The 21,309-nt window shown below is 41.2% G+C and overlaps 1 protein-coding gene across 1 annotated transcript in view; it reads left to right on the top strand.

Annotated features, from left to right (window-relative positions):
* Positions 1–14,614, top strand: part of TFCP2L1 (transcription factor CP2 like 1) — a 32,195-nt gene extending 17,581 nt beyond the window's left edge. Inside the window, exons 3-15 of the mRNA XM_054380954.1 lie at positions 968–1,044; positions 2,607–2,712; positions 2,984–3,090; positions 3,688–3,840; positions 4,738–4,848; positions 6,541–6,632; positions 8,011–8,059; positions 8,156–8,249; positions 9,067–9,157; positions 9,847–9,947; positions 11,884–12,026; positions 14,082–14,133; positions 14,577–14,614. Of these exons, the coding sequence (XP_054236929.1) occupies positions 968–1,044; positions 2,607–2,712; positions 2,984–3,090; positions 3,688–3,840; positions 4,738–4,848; positions 6,541–6,632; positions 8,011–8,059; positions 8,156–8,249; positions 9,067–9,157; positions 9,847–9,947; positions 11,884–12,026; positions 14,082–14,133; positions 14,577–14,614 (1,214 nt within the window). The remainder of the gene's footprint in view (positions 1–967; positions 1,045–2,606; positions 2,713–2,983; positions 3,091–3,687; positions 3,841–4,737; positions 4,849–6,540; positions 6,633–8,010; positions 8,060–8,155; positions 8,250–9,066; positions 9,158–9,846; positions 9,948–11,883; positions 12,027–14,081; positions 14,134–14,576) is intronic.
* The last annotated feature ends 6,695 nt before the right edge of the window (positions 14,615–21,309 follow it).

The following is a 21,309-nucleotide window of genomic DNA, read 5'->3' as shown; positions in this document are numbered from 1 at the left end:
TTTGCAGTTTTTTCTGCAGATACTGGTTGAGCCAGAACACTCAAGCTGATCTCCTCCTTGGGCCTGCCTTTTACATTTTTCAGTAGAAGGGAGGATATCAAGATGAACGAGAAAAACTAGCTCTAAGGTATACATGCATTCCATTAATCTCAAAGCTCTAGTCCTGCCTCTGTACCACCTGCAGGTTTATTGTAAAGAGCTGATCCTACACAAGGAGCTTTTGTGCTTAGCCATTTCTGCACAAGGTATTGAGACATCAGTCCCCTTTGTCTGCTGTCAGTCTTGGAGGGAGATGTTGTTTCATAAAGCAGTTAGTTGAATTCTACTGAACTGGTTAAATTTGTTATGCTGAGGGTGGTGGAGTGCTGGATTATGGATTCCCTTCCCAGAATTACTCCTTTCACATGCTGTAGTGCCCTTTGCTGCTTCCACACACATCCCTGAAGGAGTATTTATGCCCCGGGCAGATACATTCAAGGCCTTACAGAACAAATCTTGTATTTCTGGTTCAGCAAGACATCTTTCAAGCCTGACTGCTCTCTGAAGAAGGCAAGATTTTGCCCAAGTATGTGCAGAATAGTGCCCAGACCTGTTGTGCCACAAGGCCATTGCTTCAGCAGAAGGGCTGGATAAAGGCAGTGCTGTTACAGTCAGATGGTGCTGGGGTTCGGCTGCCTCTAACACTTTGGTGACTTTCTGAAGGGTGTCCAGAAAACTGTAGCAGCTCCAGGACACAGACTATGATCAATGCCCTATCTGAGAGCTTTTTGTTGCTGAAAGACAAACCTTCCTCTCGAATTTCTGCTGTGCTTTAGTGCCTGCTCAATTACTGGGGCAAATGCGTTGTATTACCAAAAATGAGCTTTCCCTGATCAAACATATGCTTTGTTAGCCATGTAAATGCCAGCATGACTCTCTCATTGCTACAACATATTAAACACCTTGGAAATGTTTCCTTAAACTCTAGGTCAGTCTTATGAAATCCGTCTACTTGAGAATAGGAAATTGGGAGAGTTTCAAGATTTAAACACAAAATATGTAAAGGTAAGGAGAAATATAGATTTCTTTTCTTCCTGCTACTACATACAGCCTCTAATGAAGGGCTTGACTCTGCTCAAGCTGAGACAATGGAAAATACTTTGCCATTGTTTTTAATACGAGCAGGGCTGATGGAGTTGTTGAGTGCTAGTTTCACGGGACTACGTAGCTTGGCTTTACATGGCTTCAGGGGAACCTTTATTCTCTTTGTGACCATGACCCCAGAGTTTCACTGTGAATATTGGGTTCAGGGGAATCCCAAAGTTCAGAGGTGAACAAGGTCCAAACTGATGAGAGGCAGAATTGTCTCCTTTCTTAACTGCAGCTACACACCTGGGTTGTTACATGTCAAATGGAGGACCCTGGTGTTTACATTGTTCTGCCATGCAGATTCTGCATAGCTCCAGTTTACTTTGGTAATGGGTATAATTAAAAAGGTATAGAACTTGATTTTTTTTTTTGGGGGGGGGAGATTTTTTTTCTTGTTGTTTCCTCTCTCCCAAAATAATTAAAATTCAAAAACTTTGGTTCTGGATCTAACCTTCAAGCCTTCCTCTCCCCAGTTCTGAGATGTTCTGCATCAGAACTTCTTTTGAGAAGTGGGGACTAGTTGGATTCCAGTCTATATTTCATATGTTGTCCAAGTTTAGGCAGTTCCCTGCTTGTCTTTTGGCCCATTTTAGGAAGCATATGGGTTGGGATTCCAATTTTACAGGTGTTCCCACTGTGGCTTGCTTGCTTCTTGGAGCTAGGGTTTGATTTGGGTGCTTGACAGGTTCATTGACAAAAATTGCTTACTCAGTTGATATGAAAGTCCCCATCAGGAGCATGGGCTTGAGAAACTGGGATGTAAAGGATCATTAACTCATACAAATATAGCACTGAACACACAAAAGGATATGTTAGTTAGGAGTACTTTGGACTTGTCTGCCTGGGGAATTGCCCTTATTCCAGCTTTTTTTCTCCAGTTACTCACATTGCTGCAACCATTGCAGACCAGAGGTGAAAATTCTCCTGTTACAGAAGCTTTCCTATTGTTTAACTACACTGAGGCAAATCCAATGACTGGCTGTTAATGGCTGGAATCAAGTTTAATTCCTACTGACAAGGTATCTAGTCATGTTAGTCCCACCAGTGCAGAGACAGGCTGGCTTTCACGTTTGCTAATCAGAGTGGGATGCACTGGTATTGGAGCATGGTACAGACACATGAAAGAATTACCTCCATGTGAGCCATTTTGGGTGTGGGGGTGGTATAGTGTTTACATGGCATGACACCTAAGATTGGGTGGGCATTCTGGGGTTCCAAACTGAATCCCTGAAAGCTGTACAGGGCTGCATTATGCAGCACCCTGTGAAGGAGAAGATGTGTTGCTCTCTCATTCAGGAGTCTCTTAGGAATTTGATAAATATGGTTATGGGTCTCTTAGGTGGACCCTCTACGCTCCTCATGAATGGGGGGTGAGAAACCTAACAGATTAGCTTTTGCTTCCACGCTGGAGAACCAAAATCATTTCAAGAGAAGGGCCTCCAGACCACATTGTTCACCTTGCTCTCTTTCCTTAACAGAGCATAATTCGTGTTGTTTTCCACGACCGACGCCTGCAGTACACAGAGCATCAGCAGCTGGAGGGCTGGAGGTGGAGTCGGCCTGGGGACCGCATCCTCGATATAGGTGAGACTATTTCATTATGGCACCTGTGTAGTGTTTGAAAGCAAGGTGCTGAATGATGTATGGAGTGTTTGCCTGTGTGTTCAGGCTTTTTTATGTCCTGCTTTCTCTGGAATCCTGTATGTCTTTGTGTGAGCAGGAGATCTAGCACTATAGGTCCCAAATAGTCGTATCACTGGTGGCTTGGCTTTTCACATGCATCATGTAATTGTATAGAAATGCTTTCTCTTCTTCAATTTAATATTTTTAAAATTTTAGGTGTTTTCTTCTACAGATATTCCGCTGTCAGTTGGTATCTTAGATCCCAGAGCCAGCCCAACCCAGCTGAACACTGTTGAATTTCTGTGGGATCCATCAAAGAGAGCCTCAGCATTCATTCAGGTAAAGAGAGAAGTAATCTGTTGTAAATACAATGATGAGATAACTCTTCAGGTCTTGATAAGATAAGGTAGACAGGACATGAAGAAAAGAAAAAGATGGTGATAATATAAAACTCAAGTGACAATTATGTATAATTCCTTTGTAGGACATTTGCTAAACCAACTTGCTGGCTACTTGCTAGTTTTATAGTACTACCTGCTACAGATAGAATTTACTTTAAAATAAATAAATTGATGTTGCTTTCTAAGCATGAGTTTCATCTGGAGGAAACTTTTCACAACCTGTTAGTTTTGCTTGATTTCCTCTTTCACGAGTCTTTCATGTCCCAGATGCCAGCTATCTGGTTTTAATCTGTATGTGGGATGTACTTAAGTCAAAAGATGCTTTTCCTGATGTGCTGTTTCGTTCTGGGCTGCTGCTTCTCCTAATTGTTTGTCCTGAGGAATAGAAATGAAAACACATGAACTCTTCTGTCTTCCTTAGTTTCTTGGAATGAGACAAAACCTCTTATTCAGGCAAAATCTGAAATTCAGATTTGTACCTCTTCCAGCTGTCTCCAGAGATGAGCACATTTTGTTTCCCCCCCACGTTTTTCAGGTACATTGCATCAGCACAGAATTTACTCCACGAAAACATGGAGGAGAGAAAGGGGTGCCCTTCCGTGTGCAAATCGACACCTTTAAGCAGAATGAAAATGGTGAATATACAGAACACTTGCATTCTGCAAGCTGCCAGATCAAAGTGTTCAAGGTATGAAGTAGTTTTAGCTTTATCAACTGGATTAAGACACAGTAAGGTGCATAGTTTTAAATTGTGTCGGAGTGATGCAAATAGCAGAGTAAAAAACCAGACCTTTAACTGGGCATGCCTAAGATCTTAAACAAGACATGCACACAAAGAGATGTAAACATTGAACTACACAGCAATTGTAGCTAAAGTCAAATGACCCTACTGCTACACCAAGATTTATGCCAGTCCATGGTGCCTTGAGCACCATACAAACACTGATGTATTTAGGGTATCTGTTTACATCTGGTCCGATGTAAACAAGAAATAATGGCATCTCCAGTTTCTTTCCTCCAAACCTCCATGAGCAACAAGAGTATACATGGTGATGTTAAATACATTTTGCTTGCTGCAGCAGAGTTCCCCTCCATGCTACCTGGAGGAGAGAGATTCAGAAAGCACCTCTGAAGCTTCTAATCTGGGCCTGGCAGACTTGAAGCCACTTAACAACAAGCTTTTAATAGATCGTTTTTCTCAAGGCATCTGCTCTCCAGTTTTGCTCCTGTGAGCAGTGCCTTTCCTCTTCTTGGAGACATGGTGCAAATACCAGCTGAAGTGCACAACTCATCGGGCTTGTGGTCTGAAATAGTTGGTATCAAATCTCAGGACTCGCCAGCCTACTTTGGAATTGCAATAGGCACTAATAGAGGATGTTGTAGAAACAGTAGAGATACCTGACTAATACTTTTTTTTCTAGAAAGCACAGATCTGATCTTCTTCCATTTGTAGAGTCCCCATAAATCTGAAGGAGACTTTTATGAACAGATTAGGAAAAAAAACCCCAACTAAAAGTATCTGTTGTCCTCTGTCTCCAAACTTGTAATACTTGGCATAAGGGAAAGCTTGTGCTTGTGCTTATAGCCTAAAGGAGCAGACAGAAAACAGAAGACTGACAGGGAAAAAATGGAGAAGAAGACCACCCAAGAGAAGGAGAAGTATCAGCCATCCTATGAGACAACTATTCTCACAGAGGTAATGCATTTGGGACGCGTTGTACTACTTCAGCATGTTGGGAGGTAGATTTGAGAGAAAATGCAATGTAGCCGAGCTCTGGAGATTGTCTTGGGAGATGTATGCCCAGATGTGATTTGAAATTGAGAGTGGTGTGAAATTATAAAATGTCTCTCTCTTTTGAAGTTAATAAAAGATGCCAACGTTTCTTATGTTTCAGGGTATAAACCAGCCCTTAACAGCCTAACTTTGAAAGAAATGTTTTCTCTATCTTCTGTTGTGCTCCCAGGCACTTGCCATGGCACTTAGATGCCAGTTGTATGAGGTATTTTCTTCAGAATTGTCTGGCACAAGCTGGTGTTGGAGATGGGGCACTTGAACAGATGAATGGGCTGTCTGATTAAATTATTCATCCCTTTTTCTGTGAATGTGTCTATGAAGCTACTATTACATAGAAGCTCTCGGAAGATTCTACCTTGTACTCTAGGAATATCTTGAATGTCTTAGATTCTGATGCATGTGGTGTAGAAAATGTATATATAAGATTACCCTAGGCTGCAGAATTACTAAGCAACAGGATTCAAGACAGTGATTTAAACATGTTTGTTCTATTTCCCTATGGGAATGCGTTGTTTCTTGTTTTTGAAATGGCTTGCTGGACTTCAAAAAATGATATATATTTTTTTTCCTCCTTAATTTAAATGAACTTCCTGTTTGTGAGATCCAGTCCCTCCCACTCACTTTTTCTCACATTTCCAGGAGCAACCAACATGTTTTGTAATTCAATTTTTAACGAGACTCTTATGTATATAGACCTAATTCTACTGAGTTGGCAGATCCCAAAGCCTCCCTGAGAGCTCTCTGCACTTTGACATGTTGCACAGGGAAATATGGGTTGCTAAAGACTTAAATATTTGCTAGTGCTTGTGGAGATAATAAAATATTTGCTAGTATTTGGGGAGATGATAAACTCCGAAGCTACACTTGTCATCTTTTTATCACTGCAAACAAAGATACTACAGAGCATTTTCTTGAGCCTCTTGATGGCAGGGGGTTCTACAGGGCTAGAATTCTGGTGCTTAGAGTGGCTTAAATTCAGAACAGAGTCACCAATTCTAGCTGGGTTACTCTGGTTTTACACTACTGTAATGGGATATGGAGTTTGACCTGTATTTGTGAAGGCTTTTAGTAGCTTTGTGTCTGCCTGTCTTACATTTTCTCCATGTAATACCCATTTATAACTGGAGCTCTTTGACTGATAGCCAGAGATTTTAGCAGGCTGGTTCAAATTCTGCTCTTTCTCTGGTATAAACCTGAAGCTATGCCACTGGAGTGTATTTGTCAGTCATGCCTGGATTTAATTAGGGATTTATAATTGAGACCAGGGGTATTGCTGTATCATTGCTGCCTTCAGTCTGAGTTGACTTACTGGCATTGCTCTGACTTACAGCTGTGCACACTTTGGCCCAGTGTTATTTGGGGACAGGCTTTGTGAAATGGGAGAAATGTGGAATGCACAACTGGAATCAATCTGGCCCCCTGACAGCCCGCTTGGAGAGCATCATAGAAAATCCATGGCCTGTCTCCTCCTCACAGCAGGAGTGATGAACTGAAGCTAGTGGCGTGGCAACAGCATGAATGTGGTATGAGAGGAGAATCACATCCTTTATTTCCATCCTTATGAAAGTATCACTGGTCTCTTTCTTCCAACAGTGTTCTCCCTGGCCAGATGTGCCTTATCAAATGAACAATGCTCCATCTCCAAGCTACAACAGTTCTCCCAACAGCTTCAACCTTGGAGATGGGTATGTAAAAGATAAATGCTTTATATTCCCTGTTGATATGGTAGCCTTTGTGTGCATGTATTTTATGTGTCCATGCATTTCATACCCTGGAGGAAGAGGTCAAGGATCACCCTTCCTAGAAAGGGGAAAATATTTCCCACAGATCTTTTTAAGACTCTCCATTCAGGAATTCACTGTAATGCAGAATACTGTTTGTGTGTCCACTGCTTATGTAGTGGCTGGGAGATATGAGTATCAGAGGACCACCAGGGCAATTCCTGCCATGAATTTCCTCTTCTGCTCTTCTGTGGAGCTCAGGCAACACACCATGCCCTGTACCAACAATTCCCAGTATCTCCTGACAAGAGTGTTAGAGCCTTTCAGCCTTCAGTGCCTTTTCAGAGTTGGTATTTTTTCTTTCATTTCTTTCTGGAGGTGGTTTTTAGATGCTGAATTCTTAGCTGAATGGGGTGTAAAGAAACAAAGGTCTAACAGGAGGCATATTTAATTCATTAATGTAGCTGTCTTAAACAGTTTTCTAGTGGTGCTGAAACACCTGAGATGATAGCTGATGACAGAAATAGAGAGCAAGCACCCTCAGTACTTCTGAGTCCTCCCTGCAACGTACTTTCCCTTGGGAATTTGGAATAGGCTGTTGTTCTCCTCTAGGATGCTGCAGCCTTGCTGCCTTCCCTCACAGCTTATTGATTAATTGGCCTTGTATCTCAAATTTTCAATGAGCAGCCTTGACCTATGAACGAGGACAAACACTGAAATGACAAAATTTGGTATTGATAAAGAGATCTGTTGAGCATTTTCTTCCAGTGGTAGATTACTAACTATTTGGAAAAATCCTTGACACACTGAAGTCCTATCTGTGTCTTAGGAGGGTTTAGTAGAAATGTGGGTTTTTTTGTAATATAGTTAAATTGCAATTTACTGTGTTAAAGATAACATCAGGGTTGAATGATAAGGTCCTTTACTCAGGTTTTGTGAAGAATCATTATTAGACAGTGGATTTAGTTAGGCACTTGTAGAAATTTTTGATTCAGCCACCCAATAGATCACAACTTCCTTTCTTAGACAGTGTCACGTTAGTAGATCTCCCGCATAGAAAACTTCAGTGAAGTCAGTAAACTGAGTTTTTCTCTGTTGAGTAAAATCTCAACTGACTAACAAAAGGCTCAAGTAGTGATTTATTATTTTCTTTTTTTCCCTTCTTCTTTTCTTTGCCCAGATTTTGGGCACTTAAAAAAAATCTGATAGAGAAAAAATCCAAGTTGGAATGTTACTCGTGATAGCTGAGTCAAGTGGAGGAGGGGGAAGAGGATGGACACTGCAATGTAAAATTTAAAATAATGTTTTTTTTCTCTTCCACCTTTTATATAATTTTTTTTAGCAACAGTTCTCCAACCCACCAAGTGGAGCTCCTGCCTCCCACCAATGATGTAAGTACTTGAGATCATGTTAATGTGGTGCTTTTCTTTTTTAGGACACTGGTGAACAGTTCATTTCAAGACCTTCTTATTCTTTTTGCAATGTAGCATCTCCTTCCTTCTGCTTCTATTCAAGATGCTCAGCAGTGGCTTCATCGTAATAGGTTCTCTCCATTCTGTAGACTCTTCTCAAGCTTTTCGGGTGAGTTTAAACAGTCAAATTCAAATTGTTTTCTCTTTATTCACTTTTGTCTACTGCAGATCATGCTTTGTATTGATAGCATCTGCTGCTGGCCACTTTTGATGGAATTACTGGTCTGATCCAGTGTGGTTGTTCTTAGATTAGTTAAAATAAGTAAAGCTGGAAGAGACTTCTTGAGTTCATTAGGTGCAAACCCCTGCTTCTTATACAGTTGTGTTTGAATATCTCCAAGGCTGGAAATTCCACAGTCTCTCTAAGAAACCTCTTGAAAAACTTGTCTACTCTCACAGTGAAGAAATTATTCCTTATACCTAACAAGTGTTTCCCATCTTCCTTCTTCTGTCTGCTGCCTCTCATCCTGTGTGCCTTTGAGAACAGTCTGGCTCCATCTGCAGCTCCATCTTCATTGTACCCTCCCATTAGGTAGTTGTACACAACAGAAGGATGGCAGAAAGGGGGAATTGTTAAAGATGTTGAAACCTTGAGGAGCCTCTCTGACATGCAATGTGGTTAAATAACCTGGTGAACATGTCAGTCAGAGAAGATTGGACCATTTAATGGCCAGTGTTAAACAGCTCTGAGTTGGTGAGAATATCTTACAGTGCAGCACTGCTCTTGTGGAAGCCTCTACCTCTCTGTTTCATAATGACTGATTTCCAGTGTACACATTTCTGAATTTGCAACTTGTCTAGGCAAATCTGTCTGATTTAGCTTTGTGGCTTCTCTCCCCTTGCCTTTTCCTGCTGCCCATACACACAATTTGGAAGCTAAGATTTGCTTAACTTCTGAAAAAAAAAAATCAATTTGAAATATGTAGGTGCTGACTTACTGAAGATGTCCAAAGAAGATTTTGTTCAAATCTGTGGGCCTGCTGATGGAATTCGACTCTTTAATGCAATCAAAGGAAGGTTTGTACTTCTTCCTTCCTATTCTTTTTTTTTTTAATGGAAGCTTCCCTTGGAAATTTCAGAGTTAACTAGAAGTTAATCCTGGAGCTGTAGCATTTAGACTTCCTTTTAAGACTTCAGAGAGATTATATCAGAAGCTGGAGATCACATTGGTAATCAAATCCAAGCCCAGCTCAGAAACGTTGCCAAAATGAGGCAGCATAATGTGGATCTCCAGTGGTTTGTTTGCTACCAGCTGGTAGCTCCCATCCAGCTCATTTGAGACACAGCCTACAATACCCTCTGTTGCATCTTCATCACATGTAACAAACTAACTAACCGACCAACCTCTGGAGCCTCAAATGATTCAAACTTAGTTTTATTGAAATAACACCATAAATTCTACATTTGGCAGGATTCAGATCAGTAAAAGCAGGATTCAGATCAGGAAAGGCAGGTATGATGCGCTGCTTAGCAAGTGCTGTAAACTGTTTGTTCTTATCTGATCCCGAAAAAAAGGCCTGCACTGTACCATTGCCTCTCAGGGGGCTTTTAATAGACCATCTGACATCTAGTCACCATCATCAAGACTATCCCTTAGTTGATTATTTATGCACTGCCTGAATGATCTCTTGTTGTTTGATAGCTGACTGGAAGAATTTTAGATGTACTGAATAACTCACTGCTCTTTTTCTCAAAATAATCCATAGAAATGTAAGGCCCAAGATGACAATTTATGTCTGCCAAGAACCAGAGCAAAACAGGTCTCATCTCCACCAGAAAAGAGAAAATGGAGATGGCAGTCTTTGTGGTAAGTTTTTGTACATAAAGTTTGTTAAGCACTTGTATGGTCAGTTCACTGCTTTCTGCCTGAGTTCCTGCACGAGAAAACGTGATGTCCTGAGTGTTTAAAGAGGTCCTGTTTATCCCAATTTTGCAACCAGTTCGCAGATTCCAACTGGTGCCATCTGCCTGGGGAACAGACCCATCTCACAAGCTACCTGCAGAAAGCCATGGCAAAATCTCCATTTAATTCTTAATAGGGACCACAGCATTTAAAACTATCTTCTGACCCCAGTATGCTTTAGATTGTGGCTTGTTTTGAAGTATTCAGAGAGTGGTTGTGAATGGTGCAGCATCCACTTGGTGTCCAGTGACCAGTGGTGTCCCCCAGGGATCAGTACTGGGCTCAGTTCTATTCAACATTTTTTATTGATGATTTGGATGAGGGGATGGAGTCTACCATTAGTAAATTTGTGGATGACATCAATCTGGGGGCGAGTACCAATCTGCTGGAAGGTAGGAAGACACTTCAGAGAGACCTAGACAAGCTGGGTCGATGGGCTGAGGCCAAAGGTATGAGATTTAACAAGGCTGTGGCCACAATAACCCCATGCAGTCTGGGGATGAGCGGCTAGAGAGCAGCCTGGCTGAGAGGGAACTGGGAGTGCTGGTTGACAGCTGGCTGAACATGAGCCAGCAGTGTGTGTGGGTGGCACGGAAAGCCAAGGGCATCTTGGCATGTATCAGGAATAGTGTGGCCAGCAGGACTGGGGATGTAATGTAGCAGTGGTGAGGCCTCACCTCGAGTACTGTGTGCACACTCCTTCAAGAAAGATATTGAAGCACTGGAGCAGGTCCAGAGGAGAGCGACAAGACTGGTGAAGGGGCTGGAGGGAAAGTTGTGTGAGGAGAGGCTGAGGGAGCTTGGATTGCTTAGTCTGGAGAAGAGGAGACTCAATGGAGACCATATCACACTCTATAACTACCTGAAGGGGAGTCATAATAAGGTGGGGGTCAGGCTCTTCTCCCAGGCAACTTGTGACAAGACAAGAGGGCATGGTCTGAAGCTGCACCAGGGGAGGTTTAGGTTGGATGTTAGAAAGCACTTTCTTGTGGACAGGGTAATTAGATACTGGAATGGACTGCCCAGGGAGGTGGTGGAGTTGCCATCCCTCGAGGTGTTTAAGGAAAGATTGGATGTGGCATAATCGTGACGTGGTCTAGTCAGTGTGGTGGTGTTGGGTCATAGGCTGGACTTGATGATCTCAGAGGTCTATTCCAGCCTCGGTTCTGTGATTCTGGGAAATGGAAGATCGGTATGTCTTAAAATGAGCTCTTGCAAGTTGGAAGCTTTTGGGGGCTCACTGCTCTTTTATCTCTCTCTCCTGGCGTGAGGTATGGTAAAATAGGAATAGAGGTTGTCCTTAGTTCTTGCTCATAGTATTAACCAGGCACAGCTTTTCTGCTTGGCTGTCTCTACCATTTGGATTGGATTTAAAAAATAATACTGTCCTCTACAGTGATTTGATACATTGTAGTCTTGACTTTATGCTTGTGGACTAACATCTAAAAGAAGACTACTTTTGTGTGGCATGATATTGTGTGGTTTAGTGTTTAATTGGATCTGCTTCAAAATATCAAACTCAGTAAACAGAGATTATCCAAAAATATTAAAATTTTTATTAGAATAATTTGTTTTTAGTGCCCCATAATATATGCTATCATTAGTCTCTTTGTTTTCCCCTGGGCAAAAGCCACGTGTGCTTTTATTGCCTACTGGATATTTTTCTAGAAGTCATCAAGCTGGATATTTAAGGGCTGATTTAAAGGTGCTAAGCTTTTCTTTTTTTTTTCTTGTCTGTCAGGATTTGAACCTTTATTTTTAAACCCCTTTGGTTGTTGATATTGAGCATGTTGGTGTTATCTGTAGTTGCCATTCTGTAATTTCTTGCCACTTGTTGCAGTATATCATGCAATCTTCTTGGAAGAACTGACCACGCTGGAATTAATTGAGAAGATTGCAAACTTGTACAGCATTTCTCCACAGCAGATAAATCGAATCTATCGGCAGGGACCCACAGGGATCCACGTATTAGTGAGCAATGAGGTAAGGGGTTAATGCAAAGAACTGTTACAGTTGTTGGATGACCATTTAAATTATGGAATGAATCTTCAGGAAGGCTTTGCAAGCTTACTAATCCAAACAAGTTATAAAGCAAATTCTTGAAGAAAATCCTTCATGCATGTCATTGATTTTTGGTGTGGCTTTAAGATCTTTGTTTTGTAAGTCAATCCTTTTTCTTTTCTTTTTTTTTTTTTTTTTTAACAAAACACAACTAAATTGATCATTTCCTTTTCATGTTGGCTACTGGAATTTTAAAATGAGGATATAAAGCAAGAATCTTTAAAACTTAATAGGAAAGCTTCTTAAAGAAAACCAGTTTGAAAAATCTATAGGGCAAATCTGTTTTACGTTTTTGGGCAGTGATTACAGTCACTGTGTCAGTCAGTGCTGGGTAGGTGTACACTATAATTTAAGGGACCTCTGCTAGCTGTTTGTGTCCCATTATATGATGGCTTAGTTTAGCCCATTCCATTAACTTGCAGGTTAATAGTGAGTTGCCCTTCTTCCTCTTTTCCCTCCACTAAATTACTTACTCATTCATGCACTAGAATCACTTAAGGAGCTTCATTTATAAGAAACACTGTTAAAACAAATGGAGCAGAGCATAGGTCTCAACTGGAGCCTAAATTGAAGGCTGTAATGCTTATTTCTAAAGTCTCCTTGCTATTTCAGCCTGATTAAATCTGAAACCGTAATGCTTTATGGATGTAAAGTGCTTGGAGGCAGCTCTTGGTAGGGGAATTGCCTGAACCAGCTTGGGTATAAGGCTTTAAGTATTTATTTAAGTCAATTATTAACAATGCCTATTGCTTTTCTTAATAATTTTTTTTCTTGTTCTAGTACTATAGTGGCAAGAGTGAGGCATTCTATGAATGTACTTCACGCATCGTTAGGCACAGACATACAGACTAGCCAGTGAAGTTTGATTTGCAGGAACAAGGGGTGGATGTTAAACCCAAAAGAAAAGAGGATGATTAGTCTAACTTAAAAAGGGTATTTGGACTAAGAAGTTAGAGCTGGAGAGTGCTCTTCTTGAATACTATTTAATAGCTAGGAGAAGGCTTTTGCTTAAAGCTGTATTATCTGAGGTCATCAGACAGGTTTTAGACCTCTGAAGTCTCAGCTTTCTGAAGTTTCATGCCCACCATCTGTTTCAACTGTGTGAGACACCTCCCAGAAGTGATTCTCCTCCTCTGTTCCACAAGAGCCATTCTAAGATGGGAGGAAGCACTGACTGAGGATGAAGCATAAATGAACATTTTAGATTGGATCTAAAGTCAGCTGAAACCTTTTTAGTTAGGGGCCTCACTAGAAGCTGCATGTGTTCTGAAAATCTAGTTGTTTCTCATGAGTAGGTCAAATAGTTTTAGATACTAATCTTGCTTCTCATGATCTGCCTTGCCTCTTCTAGCAGTTTCATTAAGATTCCTGTGCCTTGACAAAATACAAACAAGTAAATGATTCCTGCAAGCACAGTATCTATAGTGGTCAAAATAACCATGAGAACACTACTGAAATGGCTTTTCAGTAGCAATATTCCTTTATTTAAGAAGGAGTCACTTTCTCAGAGCTGACCACATCTAGATGTTATTTCAGATGGAAATGTGAGCTCAACTGAACTTCATCATTCAGCTGAACATGAATTACTGTAGTTAGATATTTAGGAGAGGAACTGTCTTAATCCACTGTAAACTAGCATAGCTTCACACAAGAGCACAGTTCTTAATACACTAACTGGAGTGATATAAGAACTTACAGGGTTGAGAGCTGCTAAGAGGATGATAAAATGCTGAATAAGCTGGATCAGTTCCAGGCAAGGACTTTAGTATGAGCTTCTCATAAGCAGAGTAGCAGCTGCAAGGACCTTAATTAATCAATCATGTACTTTAATAATCTTATGGGCAGGGTCACTCAGGTCTGTGTAGGACTAGACACCAAATGTTCTTTGGTACCTCTCCTCTATACTGGCGCTGAAAGAAATGTGAATATAATTGCTAAAAATATTTTGTGTTGGCTTTTTTTCCTTTTGCCCTTCAGATGGTACAAAACTTCCAAGATGAATCTTGTTTTGTTATCAGTACGCTAAAAGGTATGTACTGCTGCTGTTATTACATGTGGCTGTAAAGATAACTTCTCCTTCCAGTTGCACAAGATGTTATCACAAACTCGGTGCCGTTATCCTGAACAGATAAGTAATCCAATTTAGTGTAGTTTAAGGTGTTCTATCAGCTTACACTAGACTGATAGGCTGATTGATCTGTGCTTTCTTCTCAGTTACACTGTTATAAAGCTGTCATAAATGCATTGATACCACTGACATAAATGAGAAGAAAACCTCTAACAAAGTGATAAAAGATGACCGTTAGTATGTTTTATTTTATGCAAATGCTTTGGCCTAGATTTTCAACAGTGATTTTCATAAGCAGGTCAGGGAACAAGAGTACAAACTATTGCGAACTACTTAAGAAAATCTGTAGTTCTGTGCTGTTTTCTAAAAGCAATGAAAAAATGCTTTGCATTTCTTTATTACAGCTGAAAGCAATGACGGCTACCACATCATTTTAAAATGACCATGCTGCACAGAAAGACTTTAACAGCCTAAAATTTAGTGCCTCGCTGAGATTGCTACAACCTAGACTGGAAACACGAAGAACCTTCTGGATAAAATGCTCCTCTGAACTAAGAATTACCAAATAGCTTTAAGGAAGAACTTGCTTTTGCAGATACGTGTTTATACTGATGTGAGGTTTTGGTTTTTTGGGGTGTTTTGTTTTGTTTTGTTTTTTAAGTGGGAGTTGAGAACATTCTCAAAGCTCATACATGTTTCTTTCTCCTTCAGTCTTAAAAATTGTGCAGGTTTCTGATTATTACTTAGAAACATCTGCCTTGTACTAAAGGGAAATGGAAAAAAAAAAACCCAAACCAAACCCCAATTCTCTAGATCCTTCATGGTTGGATGAATTGATTTGTTTAGTGTTCTGAGAGTTCTCTTGCTTAAAACACACACCCTGTTGCTGATGGACATAGGCTCCCTGGGGTTCTTGTTTTACTCTTTGAGGTGGAAGGCTTGGGACTACATCTGAAAACAGATTGGGAAATGGAGAGGATGGATGCAGTGCTCAGCACTTCCCCAGAGGGTCAACCCTGAGGGCCCACTCTTAGCTGTTCTCCACCTGTAGGTGTGCTCAAAGTCCAGAGACCTTGATCCCTCCTGACAGAGCTTCTGTAATACGCATTAAACAGATCAGTTCTGTGGGATTCAAAGGAGGACAGACAATCTGAGGCAGCAGTTCAGCACCATATTATGTCTTTAGAATAGTCTCCTTGAATGGAGTATATGAAGGTTTTCTGAGGAAATGTTTTGGACATCGAAAGTTGTAGAGTTCAGGACAAATTCATACCATGGATTTATTCTACTCTACAAAGTGTAGGGTAGCAGCTCTTCTTACTTTAACTGGGAATTAGGTTTTATAATCCTAATAATTTTTCCTTCTGTTGCTCACTAAGTAAAACTGAGTTTTGATTGAGTCCAGGTAACAGATCATCTTAGTTGCGGCTTCTTATATCCTTGCTATTTCACTCTTGACTCCTGTTTCAAATATCTGCAACTATGGTCAGCTCCATCCTACCTTGGTCTTTTGGGATACCAGCCAGGTTCCACTAAGCTGAAAAAGTGATTTCCACTGATTCCAAAGGCAAACTGGATGACACCCTTCTTGCATAGATGGAGTCATGGCACTTTGGACAGCTAATAAGGCTGTTTCCCAAACTGAGTGTCCATAGAATACCTAATTGTGATACTTGAATATTTAATTTCACCCTGAATTGACATGGAAAGCTGAAGTACCAAAAATTTTCCTGAAATGGAAATTTTAAAAAAGAAAAAAAAAAAGATAAATTGTCAGCTGGAAAATGCTGAATAAAATGTTCTAGCCTTTTGGAATGGAAACATTAATTAAATCCATTTGGCCCTTAAAGCAGCATCAGTGTGAGCTACTGTTGCAGACCTTAGAAATTACCATTCCAGTGCCTTGTGCGCTGTGTCTCCCTTGGGGCCAAGTTCTTTGGCAGGGTTACAGATCCCATGATGCTCTTACCATGGGTTAGGCAAAGAGGGAATGCGTCATGGAGGCTGGAGGGATGCCCAGGAGCCCAGCCTTCTGGGAAAGAGAGGGACATGGAGCCCATGAATTACAGCTCCCAGCTGACACCAGAGGAATTCGGGCAGACATGGACTGATATTTTTCTGACAAAAAATGATGTGTTTCAAGTTTTCCCAACAGAAAATAAACATCAAAATATTGAGAAAAGCAATCTTTTTTTCATTAAATGCATCAAGTTTTTGCGCAAAAAAAAAAAAAAATCCACCCATCTCCACCAATTTTATGTGGGTTTGTTTTTTTCAACAAAAATAATACTAGAATAGAAAAATCATGTTACAATGGGAAAACCTTCAGCCAACTCAGCTAATTGAGTAAAAGTGCCTACTTAGCCAGTTGAGCAAGATCATGCCTGTCCTGGATGCTCCATGAATTCTAGTGTTTCTCCAAAAAGCATACTCAGGCTTTAGGACATGGCAATTCCTCCCACTGAACTGGAGGAGCTTGAGGTGTCTTGATGAGGACACCATGTTGTATAGGTGAGGAGGTTGTAAGTCGTCTCCTGACACAGAGAGGAGCTCACAAAAGCCAGGAGGAGCTTTAGGGGAGAAATGCCTTTGTGGCAGATGGAAAACACCATCTTTTTGAGAGGAAGGTGACATCATGTCAAGACTAATTCTGCCTTGGTGCCTGTATCACCTCCCTAGCTTTGCAGCCTGCTCTGCACTGCCTACATATTGGAGGGAGGCAGGCAGCTGAGGACCCTCCATCCCTGGGCACTGAGGTATCCAGGTGGTGGACAGGCAGTTACAGCTGCCTTGCGAAATGGAGTAAATTCTGGCTGGTTTTGTGTGTAGGTGGTCCCTACCAGGAGCTCTTTGGTTGATTTTTGTCGGAAGAGCTTTGGAAGATACGTGTTGGCTGTGTTTTCTCATCCTGTTTTTTAATATTTGCCCAATATATGGCATGGCTGTTGTTGGCATACAAGCTCAGACAGGTGAATATGACCTGATGAGAAGGGTTTAAAGAAAAAAAAAAAAGGCATTGGAGTTGCCAGAAGTGTAGCCTGTGCTGTATCCACTTACATCTGATAACCCTGTAATTCAGGGGGCACAGCAGCACTGAACCACAGACAGCAGTGTGAAGATAGACTAGAGAGAGCTTTGCTCCCAGAGTTAGGAACTGAGAACTATTTAAAACAACAACAACAAAAAACTCACCTGGTTTTTGATTACTTCAAAAGCAAATCTTGCCTGTAAGTAATTATATGCTAAAGTTCCTATAGGGTTTTTCAGTATGCTTATTTGATTAATTTTGAACAAAAAATAACTCTGTTAGGGCCTTTTTATATTTAGATTTAAAAAAATAAATAAAATTTATACTGGTATGAGGGTGGATTTGACAATATATCTTGTCCTTTCCATGATATAAGAAGGTATACCACAGTTAACAACCCCATAGCTTATAAATATTGTCCTGCTTGGGTGGGCTTTAAGGTTTTTTCTATGTTAGCCAGTTTGTAAAGCTTTGTGTGACTTTAGTCTATGTGTGGAGCCTCCACATAAGAGGCCTTGTTGAACCTCTGTAGTCACAGTGGAAATTTGGAGGATTGTGGTGAAGTAACATACAGACCTGTGAAGACACAGCACAGCCAGTTTGGTGTCTAAGAGAGTGTCAGGGTACTTCAACTTGGAATCATTGAGTATCTGGAGTTGTAAGGGACCCATAAAGATCATTGAGCCCAACTCCCTGCTCCTCAGAGGACTACCTAAAACTAAACCATATAACTAAGAGCAATGTCCAGATGCTCCTTGAACTCAAATAGTCTTGGTGTCATGACAGCTTCCCTGGGGAGCCTGTGTCAGTGGTTGATCACACTCTTGGTGGAGAACCTTTTCGCTCTGGACATTAGGAAAAGATGTTGCAGCCTTTGCCCATGTTGCATGATGCCGTCTAACCAACCAGTTCTTGTATGTGGGCAGGATGGAAGTGAATCATCATGGCTGGGTGGTTAGTGCAAGCGGTCAGGACAACGTTGTTATGAGATTAGACTGCTGACAGACCTTCCCCTCTGCCTCCCGAAAACACAAAAGCAAATGTTGGCCCTGTTGAAGGTGGTGAGTTTGTCCATGCAGGAACCAAGCAAAGACTTTGGGATTTGTTAACGGCTTATGTGAGGGATGAGAGAGACTTGTCCTGTCTGTAAACAGCAGGTAATCTTAAACTCTTTGTGGTTAGAGGGGCTGCTATCCCTGGAGACACTGGTTTGCCCTGTTTGAAGATCCAACAGCCTCCAGAAGGAAGCTTTTGTTTCCTCAATACTGGAGGAAGCACAAGTGATTAGACAGGGCTAGATGTCTAAATTCTGGATAGCCTAAAAGCAAAAGAGATGAGTAGCTCCCTCTCATCTGCATGTCCAGAAGAGGTTTGCATTTATTTTACTCTGAAGTGCCTGTTACATTTATTCTTGCCTCTTTTGTTGTTGCTGTTTCTTTCTTTTTTTTTTTTTCAAAGCAACAAATAAAACCTCCTGCTCCAAATGACTTAAATCAGGTTTTTTTCAGCTTTATACATAAAAATTATACATCAGACTTCTATAAAAGTCTGGATTTTAGGATGGTAGTGAATATCAGGACATCACAGACTGTCCAGCTCTTAGGCTGGATGTGTGATGGCAGCCACTGTGCATAGAAGGGGGCTTGCTGGGGCTGAAAGAGCAGAACCATTACATGTTTCAAACTAATATGACTCCAGCCAGTACTGCAAAGTATAACCCTGAGTTCTCCTCAGACATAGAGTGGCTGTTTGAAATTATTACATGAATTGTGGCATTTTCTTTGACAACTGAGCAAATTGGTACAGATCTGTTAATAGGACTCTGGTGGTGATCTGAGAACTCATAGAAGTGCCCATGATATGCAACTGTAGGTCAGGGAAGGAGCAGATAATGTGGCAATAGAAATTTGTGTCATCTGCCTGAGGTGGCAGAACTGGTGTTACTGAAGTTAAAGCTCCTGTTCTTTCAGTTGACCCTGCTTGGTAATAGGCTGAAATAGAAATAATAATTCAATCTGGAATATATTGGAGTTCTCATTGTCTTGGTGTGAAATGTAGTGGGCTGAGGTGGTAAAAAGATTCTTGCAGCTGAGAAGTCTTGAATGGCACTCCTTATAATGTAACATATTCATATTTATGCATATATATACACATACATTCTGTACTGTATCAACAGATATATGTGCTGAGTACTTGTGTTCTTTGGCTTTTTAACTGGTACTCTGCTTTGTTTAGTTGCAGTTCAATATAAAAGACTCTGGTTGATCAAACTTTGAAACCCAGCCATTTCTTGGTTAGAAATGTGAAAGTCCAAGGAGCGACTCTAGGTGATTTTGGGCAGAGTACACTTGGAGTGATGTAAATTTAATGAATTTCTGCAATATAAATCCCAGACCTTAGTGAAGATAAGCATATTCTTACACTAACACTGCAGTTCTATATTGCAGCTTCTGAAAATTAGTTAGAGTAAAAGAGAAATAGATTTCCCAACGCTTTGTAAACTAGTAAGAGCTACTCCCTAAGCAGAGCCACCATATGATGACTTTCCTAGCTCGATGTTGTATTGCTTAAGCATTGGCTGTAATTCTGACAATCAGCTGGTTGATGACTGGGACAGGGTTTGGGGTTTTTTGGTCTGTTTCTGGTTTTGGTTTTGACTGTTCTCAAAGAAATGCTTGTATTCAGACTGTAGCTTCTCTTTCTCCTCTGGTTATGAAATGGTTTCACTTTATGCTACTAGTAAAAAATATTTTCTTAATATTAACATCTGTGTGACAGCACAGGGTACTCAAGGTGGGAAGTGTTTGGCTTTGATCATCATGACTGCAGTTGAATGTAAGAAGGCAGACTGGAGGTGTATCTTAAAATCCTTGCCTCTCTTTAAAAAATAGATTAAGCTGGTGCCTAATCTCTTATGTGTTTCTGATTTGTACTTTTTTTTTTTCCACTTTTGCCATTCCCTCAAAATTCTTCTGCTCCCCGAAGGGGGGACACATTGGTGAGCAGCTGGTGTGTCCAACGTTTTTAAGCAGCCTGCTGTTGTCCTAGTTTGCTTGGGGTGAGTGTTTACCTTCCAAAGGGCTAGGGGAGTTACCTCTTCACTGACAATGCAGCCATTCGAGACAGCTGTCGGCTTGAGTGGGTGAGGGCAGGTGGAGGTGGGTTGATTGGAGGCTGAGGCATACCAGTTGTGAGTAAATACTGCCACACTCTTTGTCTTTTCTTTTGTTGGTTTTTGGGTGGTTTTTTTATTATTATTTGTACATGAATAATAATTAAAAAGCATATTTTGCACTGGCTCTTGTACTGTTGTGCAGAAGAAATCTGTATCTAGAATCTGTGCTCCAGTCAAAATGCAAATAAACCTGTTTGTAAGAAGCATGGGCTTCGTCTCTCCTTTGCTTGGCATGGGTGGGCACAGGAGAGCCTTGGCAGTGGCTCCTGAGCATGCAGCTGTAACATTCTGGATACTTTCTCAAAATCAGGGGAAGCAGAGGTGGTGAAGTTCTGGTGAGAGAATGTCAGCTGCAGCCAAATATCCTGCAGTGGGTTCTTCGTGTTGGGAGTGACTTCAGTGGACAATGCAGTGACTAGTTTGTGTTTAATTCAGGTCAAGGCAAGAGAAGAAGTACCTAATTCATAGAATCATAGAATCAAGAAGGTTGGAAGAGACCTCAAAGATCATAGAGTCCAACCTGTCACCCTACACCTCATGACTATCTAAACCATGGCACCAAGTGCCACATCCAATCCCCCCTTGAACACCTCCAGGGATGGTGACTCCACCACCTCCCTAGGCAGCACATTCCAATGGCCAACCACTCTCTCTGTGAAGAACTTTCTCCTCACCTCCAGCCTAAACCTCCCCTGGCACAGCTTGAGACTGTGTCCTCTTGTTCTGGTGCTGGTTACTGGGAGAAGAGACCAAAATCCTCCTGGCTACAACCTCCTTTCAGGCTTCTTGCAGAAGCCGTGACAATGAGCATATGGTTGAGTGAGAGCACAAGCTGTGTTAGATGAAAGCTGGCTCTGGCTTTGCAGTTCTCAGAGGACACAGGCATTTCAGAGCCTGGTCCTTGGTGACATCAGAGATGAGCAGAAAGTCCTTT

The sequence above is a fragment of the Indicator indicator genome, chromosome 5 (genome assembly GCF_027791375.1).
Source record: "Indicator indicator isolate 239-I01 chromosome 5, UM_Iind_1.1, whole genome shotgun sequence".
Lineage (NCBI taxonomy): Eukaryota > Metazoa > Chordata > Aves > Piciformes > Indicatoridae > Indicator > Indicator indicator.
Note: the sequence above shows the minus strand (reverse complement) of the source record. Positions and strands in the feature narration are given on the sequence as shown.